Source organism: Schistocerca gregaria, chromosome 2 (assembly GCF_023897955.1).
Source record: "Schistocerca gregaria isolate iqSchGreg1 chromosome 2, iqSchGreg1.2, whole genome shotgun sequence".
In the NCBI taxonomy this organism is placed as follows: domain Eukaryota; kingdom Metazoa; phylum Arthropoda; class Insecta; order Orthoptera; family Acrididae; genus Schistocerca; species Schistocerca gregaria.
Genome location: NC_064921.1, coordinates 636,598,299 through 636,613,341, shown reverse-complemented (window position 1 = coordinate 636,613,341; position 15,043 = coordinate 636,598,299). Strand labels below are relative to the sequence as shown.

General features: G+C 41.4%; 1 protein-coding gene across 1 annotated transcript in view; it reads left to right on the top strand.

Moving 5' to 3' along the window:
- The window catches only part of LOC126334667 (juvenile hormone esterase-like), a 191,635-nt gene that overhangs the window by 64,489 nt on the left and 112,103 nt on the right, over positions 1-15,043 (top strand). Inside the window, exon 3 of the mRNA XM_049997132.1 lies at positions 7,159-7,315. Within this exon, the coding sequence (XP_049853089.1) occupies positions 7,159-7,315 (157 nt within the window). The remainder of the gene's footprint in view (positions 1-7,158; positions 7,316-15,043) is intronic.

Genomic DNA, 15,043 nt, shown 5'->3' with positions numbered 1-15,043 from the left:
TGATAACAGCGAATCTAACACACATCCCCTGTTATGTGCAATAACTGAATGCTGGTTGTACCAAACAATACTGAGTGAAAACCTGCGATGGATGGACATGTCTCATTTGGTTTTCTTGCGAGTAGTACTAGTGTGTTTTAGGAAGAGAGGCATAATCGCCTTGTAATCGACAAGCGATTGCAACCTCCCAACAATAAAAATATATATATTGCATTCACATTTAGCGTAACCTACCAACAGGTAAATTCCGTAACCTAACAATAATAAAATGTGACTAATCTCTCAATAAAATTGTGGCTCACTTATTTTGGACGTCAGCAGTGCTGCGTCATGGCCCTGAAAATTTATTCTGAATAAATTGAAAAATCTTACCTCAATGAAGTCGCCGGATAACGCTTATATATCTGATCCTATAAGAAATTTTTCTGGCACAGCCCAGTGCAATGCTGGCCAATAGATTTGTCATGTATAAAAAGAAACAACTGATTTTTCTTTACAATAATCGGGATGACCATGGATTGGAGAAATTAGTAAATTCTTTAAATTGAGATGAATGATTGTCAAAAAGTTAATTTTTATAAGAAAGATTATTATTAAGAGATTTTTAAAAACCTTTACATGAGACTTGATGTAACAATAGGACATATGAGAGAATGCTTTTACCTTATACTACATCGCTCAGGCACCGCCATCGTTCCCCACGGCCGACCCAGTCAACTCGATACGCACGACTGATGGCTACTACTTACTCCTACTGACTCACAGTTAATACTGCAGTCAACACTGCTCCCTACTCTGAGATTCTCTTGTTGTTGTTGTTGTTGTTGTTGTTGTGGTCTTCAGTCCTGAGACTGGTTTGTTGCAGCTCTCCATGCTACTCTATCCTCTGCAAGCTTCTTCATCTCCCAGAACCCACTGCAACCCACATCCTTCTGAATCTGCTTAGTGTAGTCATCTCTTGGTCTCCCTCTACGATTTTTACCCTCTACGCTGCCCTCCAATACTAAATTGGTGATCTCTTGATGCCTCAGAACATGTCCTACCAACCGATCCCTTCTTCTGGTCAAGTTGTGCCACAAACTTCTCTTCTCCCCAATCCTATTCAGTACTTCCTCATTGGTTATGTGATCTACCCATCTAATCTTCAGCATTCTTCTGTAGCACCACATTTCGAAAGCTTCTATTCTCTTCTTGTCCAAACTATTTATCGTCCATGATTCACTTCCATACATGGCTACACGCCATACAAATACTTTCAGAAATGACTTCCTGACACTTAAATCTATACTCGATGTTAACAAATTTCTCTTCTTCAGAAACGCTTTCCTTGCCATTGCCAGTCTACATTTTATATCCTCTCTACTTCGATCATCATCAGTAATTTTGCTCCCCAAATAGCAAAACTCCTTTACTACTTTAAGTGTCTCATTTCCCAATCTAATTCCCTCAGCATCACCAGACTTAATTCGACTACATTCCATTATCCTCGTTTTGCTTTTGTTGATGTTCATCTTATATCCTCCTTTCAAGACACTATCCATTCCGTTCAACTGCTCTTCCAAGTCCTTTGCTGTCTCTGACAGAATTACGATGTCGTCGGCGAACCTCAAAGTTTTTATTTCTTCTCCATGGATTTTAATACCTACTCCGAATTTTTCTTTTGTTTCCTTCACTACTTATATACAGATTGAATAACATCGGGGAGAGACTACAACCCTGTCTCACTCCTTTCCCAACCACTGCTTCCCTTTCATGTCCCTCGACTCTTATAACTGCCATCTGGTTTCTGTACAAATTGTAAATAGCCTTTCGCTCCCTATATTTTACCCCTGCCACCTTTAGAATTTGAAAGAGAGTATTCCAGTCAACATTGTCAAAAGCTTTCTCTAAGTCTACAAATGCTAGAAACGTAGGTTTGCCCTTCCTTATCTAGCTTCTAAGATAAGTCGTAGGATCAGTATTGCCTCACGTGTTCGAACATTTCTACGGAATCCAAACTGATCTTCCCCGAGGTCGGCTTCTACAAGTTTTTCCATTCGTCTGTAAAGAATTCGCGTCAGTATTTTGCAGCTGTGACTGATTAAACCGATAGTTCGGTAATTTTCACATCTGTCAACACCTGCTTTCTTTGGGATTGGAATTATTATATTCTCCTAGAAGTCTGAGGGTATTTCGCCTGTCTCATACATATTGCTCACCAGATGGTAGAGTTTTGTCATGACTGGCTCTCCCAAGGCCGTCAGTTGTTCTAATGGAATGTTGTCTACTCCGGGGGCCTTGTTTCGACTCAGGTCTTTCAGTGCTCTGTCAAACTCTTATCGCAGTATCTTACCTCCCATTTCGTCTTCATCTACATCCTCTTCCATTTCCATAATATTGTCCTCAAGTACATCGCCCTTGTATAAACCTTCTATATACTCCTTCCACCTTTCTGCCTTCCCTTCTTTGCTTAGAACTGGGTTGCCATCTGAGCTCTTGATATTCATACACGTGGTTCTCTTCTCTCCAAAGGTCTCTTTAATTTTCCTATAGGCAGTATCTATCATAATCCTAGTGAGATAAGCTTCTACATCCTTACATTTGTCCTCTAGCCATCCCTGCTTAGCCATTTTGCACTCCCTGTCGATCTCATTTTTGAGACGTTTGTATTCCTTTTTGCCTGCTTCATTTACTGCATTTTTATATTTTCTCCTTTCATCAATTAAATTCAATATTTCTTCTGTTACCCAAGGATTTCTAGCAGCCCTCGTCTTTTTACCTACTTTATCCTCTGCCGCCTTCACTACTTCATCCCTCAAAGCTACCCATACTTCTTCTACTGTATTTGTTTCCCCCATTCCTGTCAATTGCTCCCTTATGCTCTCCCTGAAACTCTGTACAACCTCTGGTTCTTTTAGTTTATCCATGTCCCATCTCCTTAATTTCCCACCTTTTTGCAATTTCTTCAGTTTTAATCTACAGGTCATAACCAATAGATTGTGGTCAGAGTCCACATCTGCCCCTGGAAATGTCTTACAATTTAAAACCTGGTTGCTAAATCTCTGTCTTACCATTATATAATCTATCTGATACATTTTAGTATCTCCAGGCTTCTTCCATGTATACAGCCTTCTTTTATGATTCTTGAACCATGTGTTACCTATGATTAAGTTGTGCTCTGTGCAAGATTCTACCAGGCGGCTTCCTCTTTCATTTCTTTGCCCCAGTCCATAATCACCTACTACGTTTCCTTCTTTCCCTTTTCCTACTACCGAATTCCAGTCACCCATGACTATTAAATTTTCATCTCCCTTCACTATCTGAATAATTCATTTTATCTCATCATACATTTCTTCAATTTCTTCATCATCTGCAGAGCTAGTTGGCATATAAACTTGTACTACTGTAGTAGGTGTGGGCTTCGTATCTTATCTTGGCCACAATAATGTGTTGACAATGCTGTTTGTAGTAGCTTACCCGCATTCCTATTTTCTTATTCATTATTAAACCTACTCCTGCATTACCCCTATTTGATTTTGTGTTTATAACCCTGACCAGAAGTCTTGTTCCTCACTTCACTAATTCCCACTATATCTAACTTTAACCTAACCATTTCCATTTTTAAATTTTCTAACCTACCTGCCGAATTAAGGGATCTGACATTCCACGCTCCGATCCGTACGATGCCATGGATCTCTTACACTATTAAAAACACGATCGCAACGATTGTGTTACTGTCACCCTGTATAAAAAGCAGTCTTGATTCTACAGGCCCACACAAGTGTCACTAACGACATTCATGTTAAAACACAATACCATCTTTATAAATCGAGGTACGATATTGTTTCCAAATGAAATGGTCTTCCACACAAATACCGCGATATTGGATACAGATGGTGATCGCTGGGGTGTGTACTACCACACCAAAAGCGCAGGTACACGTCGTTGGTGGTGTAACCTCGTAATACAACACCATTCTCAGCGAATTTAGAAAGTGATTCTGCTGAGAAACGTCGTATTAAGTCCACATTTGCAACTCCCTCATGCCGCCGTTAGATATTACACAAAGTAACAAACAGTATTTGTAACGCATTCTACCTCGATGCCATGTCAGAGGCTCCGCGATATATCCATTAGGTTATAGGCGAGGGAGGATGATAGTTCATTGAGGATGATCACATACAATAGATGGGACCGTATGTGACGAATCACATTAAAAGAAATGCAACGCTACATTGAGGTCGAAAGAAAAGTAGAAAATCCTACGACCAACATACAGGTCTTGGGGACACAGCTGGATGTGTTATCCAACATACAAAAATTAATTACGCTACATTTGGTGGTCATTTATGTTAAATATTCTATTCCAGCCATCCCCTCTATTCCCACCGAGTGTAACGAAAATGTTTAACTAGTGGCTGTAATCACTAAAATACATCTGCATAGGATCCAATGCATGTATGTGGTTGAATGGAGAGATTTGATTCCAAATTGAAGAAAGCATATCTACTTTAAAGCGTAACACTATAGACCTGGAAAACCAATGCATTGGTCATAGGATTTTCTATATTTCTTACTACATCAATCTAGCGTTGCATTTTTTAAGTGACTCGTCGCTATCTATTATATGTGATCATTCTAAATTAACCGTCATCCTCCCTCGCCTATAACCCAGTGGATATTTGGCAGAACCTATGACATGGCATCGAGATAGAAAGCGTTACAAATACTGCTTGTTAGCGTGAGAAATGTATAGCGGCGACATAAGGGAGTTGCAAATATCGGCTTAATACCACTTTCCTTAGCCGAATCACTTTCTAAATTCGTTTAGAATGGTGTTTTATTACGAGCTTACACCGCCGGCGACGTGTACCTGTGCCTTTGGTCTATTAATACACACCTCAGCTATCATCGCCTCTACCCAATGTCGCGGTATTTGGGTGGAAGAGCACTTCCTTTGGAAGCAATATCATACCTCTATTTATAAAGTTTGTATATTTTTAACATAGATATCGTTAGTGATACTTGTGTGCGCCTGTAAAACCAAGACTGTTTTTCATGCAGTCGTTGCGAACGTGTTTTTAATAGTTGGTCGCTTATAAAACGATTATGTATCTCTTCCTAAGACACTCTAGTACAACTCGCAAGAAAAGCAAATGAGGCATGTCCATTCATCACAGATTTTCGCTCAGTATTGTTTGGTGCCACCAGCATTCAGTTATTGGCTAAGTATTATTCTTATTAGAGGATGTGTGATAGATTCACTGTGATCAACATGCTTATAAAGTATTTGTTGGAATATAAAGTTACTGTGGTCAGTTTTTCGACATGTGCAAAGAGAATGACAATGTCCTGTCGTAAAAAAGGTATGGATTTGACGTGGAAAATTGCAATTTCAGCGCATCGATACCCGTAAGGGTGAATGAAAACTTTTAATTGGAAAATTTATGTCCAGTAATAAGAACGGTATAGATACTGCTATTTCCAGAGCCACAGTCGTCAGGAGGAGGTATTTCCGACACTTCACTCATTGTCGAATGTCGCCATATTGGCGCTACGATCGATATATTTAATTGTATTTGCATTGATAAATATGTGGCTAGTTTCCTAGGACGATTCTGCCTGGCGTTTAGGTTCCTCTCAGAGGTAGCCTGTGGCCGGAAGGAACTGATAATTTCCTGCTTCCGGCGGGAGCCGTTACAGAGATGCACACACACTGGACAGGCTATGATACAAACGTACAGCTGAGCTAATACTCAGTATGTGTTGGGAAGCCGTCGTGATCGCGTATGTGTTGCAAGTATTCTCTGTGGAAATTTGAGAAGATTCAATATGCGTGAGTGTTTGCGCTGGACAATTTTTCCCTCCCATGTAAATTGAACTGTTGACTGCTTGTACTGCCATTCTACACATTTCTCGTTTTTATTTAGTTGAGAGAACATCGATTGTGAAGTGTGTTGTGTGCATCTAGATGGTGAAAAATAGGTGGAAGACATTTTCTGGTTCTCTATACATGAGAAACGTATACTTTTTCCCCTTAAAAGACATCGTAGGCGCCGTTGATTGTATAAAATATTTATTATAACGATTGAAAATTCGGCCTTACGGCCATTTTCAAATAACACAGCAAAAGTTACATTTTGTCAGAATATAAAACTATCTGACATGAGTACATGTCGTCGTCAAAATGCAGCCTTTTGTAGGACTCACACAGTCAAAAGGCTGCATTTTGACGACGACATGTCAAAGACACGACGAGGCCCATACAACGGGCTTAAAGTGAATGTGCTACAGCTTGTTTAATAGAACTGACAAAACCTCATGGTTATGCAACAAGTTTTATTGTTGACTTAGGACATGGCTTGTTTTAGGCAAATATTTAAATAATATTGTATGCTCTGAAGAAGACGTTATTACTAACGTTGAAACATAGGTAAACGATAAAGTTAACCTGCAACTGTAGGCTGTATATTCTTATATAAACAATATCAGTTGGTGTCGCTGCATAAAAATGTTAAAAATTACCATACGATATAGACAGTGGTCAGGCCGTTAACTGCAAGCGTGTTGTGTAGTCTGAAGAGTCGTGATTTGACTGCGATGTTATAGGTGTGCTCTTTGCAATGTGACTTATTGAGGTCACAATGAATATGAACTAGGATGATAATTTAATTATTGGCGAGCAGGTGCTGCACTTCTGCCTGCATTCTGTCCCCCAATCATCATCCGACCTTTATCCTATAGAAAATTCTGGCACTACTTTGAAAATCTAACAGTCAACGAGTGATCTCAGATGGCTATAGCATACTTGAAAATCTTGTGAACCCTCTTCTACTCCAAACTGAGGTCATTTTCAAGTAGCAGCATGACTCTTTGGGGTGAGGAAGCTCTTGTCTGGCGTGTTTCGGCCGAGCTATTAAATTTTGAGGTCCTAAGAACCTTTGCAAGTCATATTTCTTCTGTTAGTGAATTCTAGAGCGGATTTATAACCTGTTCATTCAACGTATACTGTTTTCTTCGAAGAGAAACGGGACTTGTGCTGGAGATTCTTCAAATGTTTTGGGATGTTACCCAAATATTACCAGAAACTGAACGCAGGAGGGAAGCCATGTGCACACAGTATGAAAAGAAACTGCTGAAGCGCTGTGGCGACTCTTTTGAGGTGTTCCTCCCCCACAGATGGCGGCAGACGTGGCGCAGCCGCGGCCGGTGATGGTGTGGCTGCACGGCGGCGCCTTCGCCATCGGCTCCGGCAGCCGCTTTATGTACGGGCCCGACTACCTGGCGGCTCGAGGGGTCCTGCTCGTCACGCTCAACTATCGCCTCGGGCCTTTCGGTACGCCACTGCCAGCCTAATAATTACATAACACGTTTCTGGGGGCTCCTCAGAGGAAGCTTTGCATCACTTATTTATCTGATAAAGAATGTGACCTTAGATTCAAGAGGACAGAGTCCGAATAATTTACCCTTGTCGTTGTTCTAGTCTTCAGTCTAGAGGCTGGTTTGATGCAGCCCTCCACGCTACCCAATGCTGTGCAAATCTCTTCATCTCTCATTAACGCTGCAACCTACAGGGTGAGAAGTATTTAAACCGACAAATTCTGGGAGGTTGTAGGGGACATCAAAACAAATATTTTTCCCTAATGTCATTTTTTCCTATGAGGATTATTTAAACCGGTGGAGGAAGTATTACGCTCTTCAGTTGTCAGAGGGCGTATTACGCTCTTCAGTTGTAGGCAACTGCTGTCCACCAGTGTCGTAGCGCATTGTCTCCGTTTACTGACGTAGCGATACACCTGGATATGGTTGGTGCGTACTACGTAGCGCACCACAACAGGCGAGCTGCACAGCGGGTTTATCAACAACAATATCCTAATCGCCGTATCCCGCATCATACGACCTTTGCTGCTGTGTACCAACGTCTGCATAGACCGGGTCATTTTGCAGATTACCTGGACAGGGACGCCGTTGCACGGTAAGAACGCTGCAAGTTGAGGAAGCTGTCTTGCAGCATGTGGAGCGGCATCCTTGAATCAGCACTCGTGCAATTGAACGTAACATGGGGACGAATCAGAGGAATGTAAGAACAGTCCTTCGACAGCAATTGTTACGTCCGTTTCACTTACAGCGTGTCCACAACCTGGAACCAGTTGATTGTCCACCCAGAGCACAGTTTTCGCAGTGGTATCTGGAACAGTGTGAAATGCATCCTACATTTACATCCTCTGTGTTGTTTACCGATGAAGCAACGTTCGGGGATGATGGAGTCTTCAACATGCACAATACGCATGTTTGGAGTGAGGATAACCCACATGCCACAGTTACTAGCGCTCATCAAATGCGGTTCTTCGTTAATGTGTGGGTCGGTGTTGCTGGGAACTGTTTAATTGGGCCGTATCTGCTACCTAGTTGTCTCTTGATCATAAGAAAATAGAAAAGTGTTTGTTGGTTTAATTAATTTGCCGCCAGAGAAATCTTCCTCTACCGGTTTAAATACTCCTCACAGGAAAAAAAATGACTTTAGGGGAAAAAACTGGTATGTTTTGATGTCTCCTACAAACTCCCAGAGTTTGTCTGTTTAAATACTTTTCACCCTTTATATCCATTTTAATCAGCTTACTGTAGTCAAGCTTCGATCTTCCTCTACAGTTTTTATCTCACAGTTTTCACATCCATTACCAAACACACAATTTTTAATGCCTCAGGCTGTCTCCTAACAAACGATCCCTTCTTTTAATGAACCTATCCCATGAATTTCGTTCCTCCTCAATTCGTTTTAGTATTCGATCTAACCATGTAATTTTCGGCATTTTTATGTGGCACCACATTTCAAAAGCTTCTATTCTTGTCTTGTCTGATTTGTTTATATTCCTTGTTTCACTTCCGTTGAAGGCTACACTCCATACAAACAACCTTCATAAAAATCTTCCTAACATTTAAATTTATATTCGATGTTGTCAAGTTTCTAAATTTCATACACTATTTTCTTTCTATTGCCAGTCTGCTTTTTACATCCACTCTGTATCACTCATCATCAGTTGTTTTCCTTCCGAAAAAGCAAAACTCATCTGCTACTTTTAGTGGCTCATTTCCTAACCTAATTCTCTCAGCAACAACTGATTTAATTCACCTACATTCGATTACGCTTGTCTTTCTTTCGTTGATGATCATGTTATAACAAGCCCTCAAGACATTATCCATTCTGTTCAACTGTTCTTCCAAGTCCTTTGCTAGTTCAGACAGAATTAAGTCATCAGCAAACCTCTTACTGTTTTACGAAACTAAAACTTCCAATAAAATAACAACAAAAGCACAATTAAAATAAAGGCAGTTCGTCTGAAAGTACGCATTAGGGTGGCCCTTATTTTACAAGTTTGACTTTATTTATGTGTGAATGGCCCCCATCCACCCACCCCCACCCCGGCCAAGTGTTACTTGACATTTCCATGCTGACTTCAAATTTGAATTTTGTCAACATTGATTTCAGAAAAGTCGTTTAGATTCTATTTTTTTTCGAGATTCTTATTTTCAGGCGTGACATGCAGTTCTGAATTATGATAAAAGTAAATGGTGATGTGTTGTTGATAATTGATGAATAGTGACGCCAAGCACTGTTACTTCCACCAAATAATGACTTGTGAGCCCCAAGACCATCATCTTGAATTTAAAAAATGAAAAGCAAGAAACACTGCTGCTAGGGCCACCTTAATGCTTCTGTGGGTTTGAAAAATGTTGGCTACATTTTCTTCCAGTGTCCAACCAACCCATTTGTCACCTTAACCCTAAATAATTCAGTCACAAGTTCAATATATGCAGTAAAACAATGTTCACTTCTCGGAGCATTTTCATGTTTAACAAGCTGAGTTTATTACAGAAAAGCAAGGTATAGTTTCACACAATTCCAATCATTTGCTACTGAACTGTCTGTGCGAAGGTTTAAATAACTGACCAACATCATGCGTTCGCATAAACTGCCGAAAATCCACAAAAATTAGCTGAAGTTGCCTTATCAGAGGTCTAAAGTGGAAGTACTATGATCATGCACTAACGTAATTCTAAGTGCAGATCACCGTATGTTGAGTGCAGAAAAGTTTTTAAAGCTTACGCTAAGTCGCCTAACCCGAAATATTCAGAGTCCGCACGTTGAAAATATTTCAGATTATTTACCAACGATACATCGAAATATTACAAGTCCACAACCAGATATTTAGAAATAATTCTGATACACACACCAGGCGACTTACCGCCGCTAATACACTATGTCACTTAACAGGCGCCAACCCTGATTGCCCGGGCGTATGCACTGCGCCAGACCCGCTGGAAAATGGCCACTGTTATTTAAACCCTCGCATTAACGTGAGTCAAAATCGCACACTTCCGACTTCCGAAAGCGTACTTAAAATATAAATTTAATGTTATATATACCTATTAGACATGAATTTTGACGCAAATTTCATCAGATTTTTAATTTTGATCTTGTTTTTTTTCTGTATCTTTAATATTTTAATCACAAATACTGTTTCTGTCCCTGTGGACGCTAATTTGCGTCGTTATGTCATCAAAAAATTAATTACAGCCATACATCCCTCCTACCTTCATGAACTATGGACCTTGCCGTTGGTGGGGAGGCTTGCGTGCCTCAGCGATACAGATGGCCGTACCGTAGGTGCAACCACAACGGAGGGGTATCTGTTGACAGGCCAGACAAACGTGTGGTTCCTGAAGAGGGGCAGCAGCCTTTTCAGTAGTTGCTGGGGCAACAGTCTGGATGATTGACTGATCTGACCTTGCAACACTAACCAAAACGGCTTTGCTGTGCTGGTACTGCGAGTGGCTGAAAGCAAGGGGAAACTACAGCCGTAATTTTTCCCGAGGTCATGCAGCTTTACTGTATGATCACATAACTAATGAGGAGGTATTGAATAGAATTGGGGAGAAGAGGAGTTTGTGGCACAACTTGACAAGAAGAAAGGACTGATTGGTAGGACATGTTCTGAGGCATCAAGGGATCACAAATTTAGCATTGGAGAGCAGCGTGGAGGGTAAAAATCGTAGAGGGAGACCAAGAGATTAATACACTAAGCAGATTCAGAAGGATGTAGGTTGCAGTAAGTACTGGGAGATGAAGAAGCTCGCACAGGATAGAGTAGCATGGAGAGCTGCATCAAACCAGTCTCAGAACTGAAGACAACAACAACAACAACAACAACAACATTATTATATCTGTTTACTAACGCTGCCACTATATTCACTATTTGATGCTTCGTTTACGAGAAAATTCACTTCTTCATCTGTGGAGCATACATTCCTGCCTGTAATTTAAAATACGTAATATTCACAAAAAACCTGCCATAACAATTCGATAGTACTCAGTGAGACTTATCCACACTCACTAAGTTTGTATTAATCGCTTATTGCGTTAATGAGTCATCAATTTTGCAAGAAAATTTTATATCATAAACATTTAACAGTGAGTAACTTGAAAACTAAATCTAGTAGCGAGGGCGCTTTTCCACTCACGCACTCGTCTACGTTCTGTGTTTTAAACTATGCTACTGTCTTATGTCACTGGTTGGCTCTAGTTTTCATTTGAGTTTATCTTATTTTATATTTTCTCTATTCAGTCAAATCAGCCTTGGCGGATACTCTTTGAAGTCCATCTTAAAGGCCGGGTTTTTGCTACTACATGTTCAGAGTCTCTGGGCTATGCCATATCATCGTGCCTCGAAGGTGCCGCCATCTATTGACGGGATGACAAAGGTCGTCCGGCCCAGCATGTCCCTCACAGCTATCAAAACATGCTCTCTTGGCTGTCATAACACGTGCCAATTCAGCTAATAACGTTACAGCAAGACGCGCGTACACGACCGCCTCTGTTGTTAAAGTTTCTTGTAGCCATTTCCGGGATGTACCGTTTCAGTACCACTGCTTACTACTCCATACGCATTATGAATGGTATCGGACGTAGCACCAAACACTGTGATGTACGCACAAAATATTCTACTCATGTCTTCGAATTCAAGAAAAACTTATCCAACTTGGCAGCATCTCCTATCCTAAACATTATCCTTAACATATTCAAATATTTGTATCCCCCTGCATACCAGAATTCAGTAGAAGTCTGTAAATAAAACCAATAACATACATGCCCTCATCTCGTGGTCGTGCGGTAGCGTTCTCGCTTCCCACGCCCGGGTTCCCGGGTTCGATTCCAGGCGGGGTCAGGGATTTTCTCTGCCTCGTGATGGCTGGGTGTTGTGTGATGTCCTTAGGTTAGTTAGGTTTAAGTAGTTCTAAGTTCTATGGGACTGATGACTATAGATGTTAAGTCCCATAGTGCTCAGAGCCATTTGAAATAACATACATCCCAGTAAACGATTATTGTAATCTCCTATGTTTTGTGTGCATTTACAAGTACAATCTGTCTGAAAAACACAATAAACAAAATGAAAAAAAATTAAACTTCTGTGGACACATTCCCATTATCATGGTTGCTTAAACCTCTCTAGAAGTTCCTTTTATCTTTTTCTAATAGCTCATCAATTTGCCCATTTCTATCGTCTCACCTTTTATATACACTGATGGAGAAAAATTGGATCACCAAGTTCGAGTTGTGTGACACAAACGGAAGTTAGTACATGTGTTTCTACATCTGAAATATGATGCCTACCCAAATCTCGCGCCAGTCACATACATGTAGCGGTAAGGTCTTATGGGACCAAACTGCTGAGGTAACAGGTCCCTAAACCTACACACTACTTAGTCTAACTTAAAATAACTTACGCTATTGACAACACACACACCCATGTCCGACGTAGGACTCGAACCTCCAACGGAGGGAGCCGCACGGACCATTACAGAGCGCCCTAGAAAGAGCGGCTACCCCGCGCGGCTATGAGGATTCAAATCAAATTTGCTTTAAATGCATGCTGTTACGGTCATGAGTCTTAGTTACCTGTGAGATTTGGGGCGGTGAGTTGATGTTAGTCAACAATGCCATTAAGGCGACAAAGACGTCATTATCAACACCTCACTGAGTTTGAACGAGCTCATGTAATAGAGCTACGAGAAGCTGGATGTTCCTTCTGCGATATTGCAGAAAAACTTGGCAGGAATGAAGCTATTGTGCATGATTGAAAATGGTTCAAATGGCTCTAAGCGCTATGGGACTTAACATCTGAGGTCATCAGTCCCCTAGAACTTAGAACTACTTAAACCCAACTAACCTAAGGACATCACACACATCCATGCCCGAGGCAGGATTCGAACCTGCGACCGTAGCAGCAGCGCGGTTCTGGACTGAAGTGTCTAGACCCGCTCGGCCACGGCGGCCGGCTGTGTTTGATTGCTGGCAGTTGTGGTCACGAGAATGTACGGTAGCAAGATGACTGGGCTCTGGATGGCCACGTGACAGTACTCATTGAGAAAACCGTCGTGTTCAGGATATGGCTCTGTCGCACTGTACTGCATCTGCAGCAGCAATTTGAGCAGTAGCTGGCCCTACAGCGACGCAATGAATAATTCAAGGACAGCTCTGTGCCAGACGCCCGTTAGCGTGCATTCCACTGACCCCAAACCGCCGCCTTTTGCGACTTCAGTGGTGCCAAGTGAGAGCTCATCGGAGGGCAGGGTGGATATCTGTTGTGTTTCTTGATGAAATCTGGTTCCGCCTCGGTACCAGTGATGGCCGTGTATTGGTGAGGACGAAGCCAGTTGAGGACCTGCAACCAACCAGTCTGCATGCTAGACACACTGTAACTATTCTAGAGTTATGGTCTGGGCGTGATTTTTTATGACAACAGGAGCACTCTTGTGCGTATCCCCCGCACAGTCGGGTGATTCGACCATTCATGAACGGCAGTCCAGGGGGTGTTTTCATCGCTCTACAGAGTGTCTACATGTCGCCTTGGCCTGCTTGATTACCAGGTCTGTCTCCAATCGAGCACGTGTGGGACATCATCGGACGACAACTCCAGCGTCATCCACAAACAGTATTACCCGTTCCTGTACTGGTCGACCAAATGCAACAGGCATGGAACTCCATCCCACAAACTGAGATCTGGCACTTATAAAACACGATGCATGCACGTTTGCATGCTTGCAGTCCACATTCTGACGGTAACACCGGTTGTTAATGTACAAGCATTTCACGTTTTCAATGGCTTATCTCGCGCTTACATTTACCTGTGATCTTGCATTGTTAATCTTTTGAGTGTATAGCCTAGACAAATGTATTCTCGGTATTTCATTCCTCTACATTAATTATCATTTGTTGTTGCGATTTTTTCCTGTAATTTTGCAGCACAAACGAACGCTGATATTAATACCTTCGATGTCTTGTTGTGAGCATACAGTCTCGTAACAAAGATACAGTTTATACCAATGGTGCTGTTTCCACCTCTCCTTAGCCAGTTGCCATGCTACCAACGAACAAAAATCTCTCAGTGAGTCATCTATTATTTACAAGCATCTGAATACCAAGAACCAGACAGATCGAAACCCACCCCATCTGCTATCCAGATTCGATACAGTCAAAACTACAGTGTCTGCCACAAAAATGTATACACTCCTTGTCAGGCTCTATCGAGATATCGATATTGTCGTTCGATTTGAGTTACGATAGTGTTGTAGTATGGTCTTTGGCTTAACAGGCGTAAATACTTTCATCTCGGTATTGAGAAAACAAGATGGCTCGAGCATTCTTGACAGTCGACCAACGAAAATGTATTGTGAAGTGGTTTTTCAAGTTTGATAATGCCGTTAAAGTGCAATGTCAGTGAAGGTGGGAGTTTAAATCAGGACCGTTAACCCGCCTGACAATTAAAAGCATCGTTGAAAAGTTTGAACTGCATGGAAATATTTGTGATATTCACAAGGAAAGTCAGGAAGGCAGCATACTATACAAGTCCTACTTAGTCGGCAGCTGGAAACGTTTGTTAATTATCCATAGAAGTCTGCTACGCAATGTACATATGAAGTGGGCGTTAGCAGTACAAGTGTACGACGAATTCTTAAAGCTGTAAAGTGGAAAGTTTACATTCCACGATTACTGCACGCGATTAAC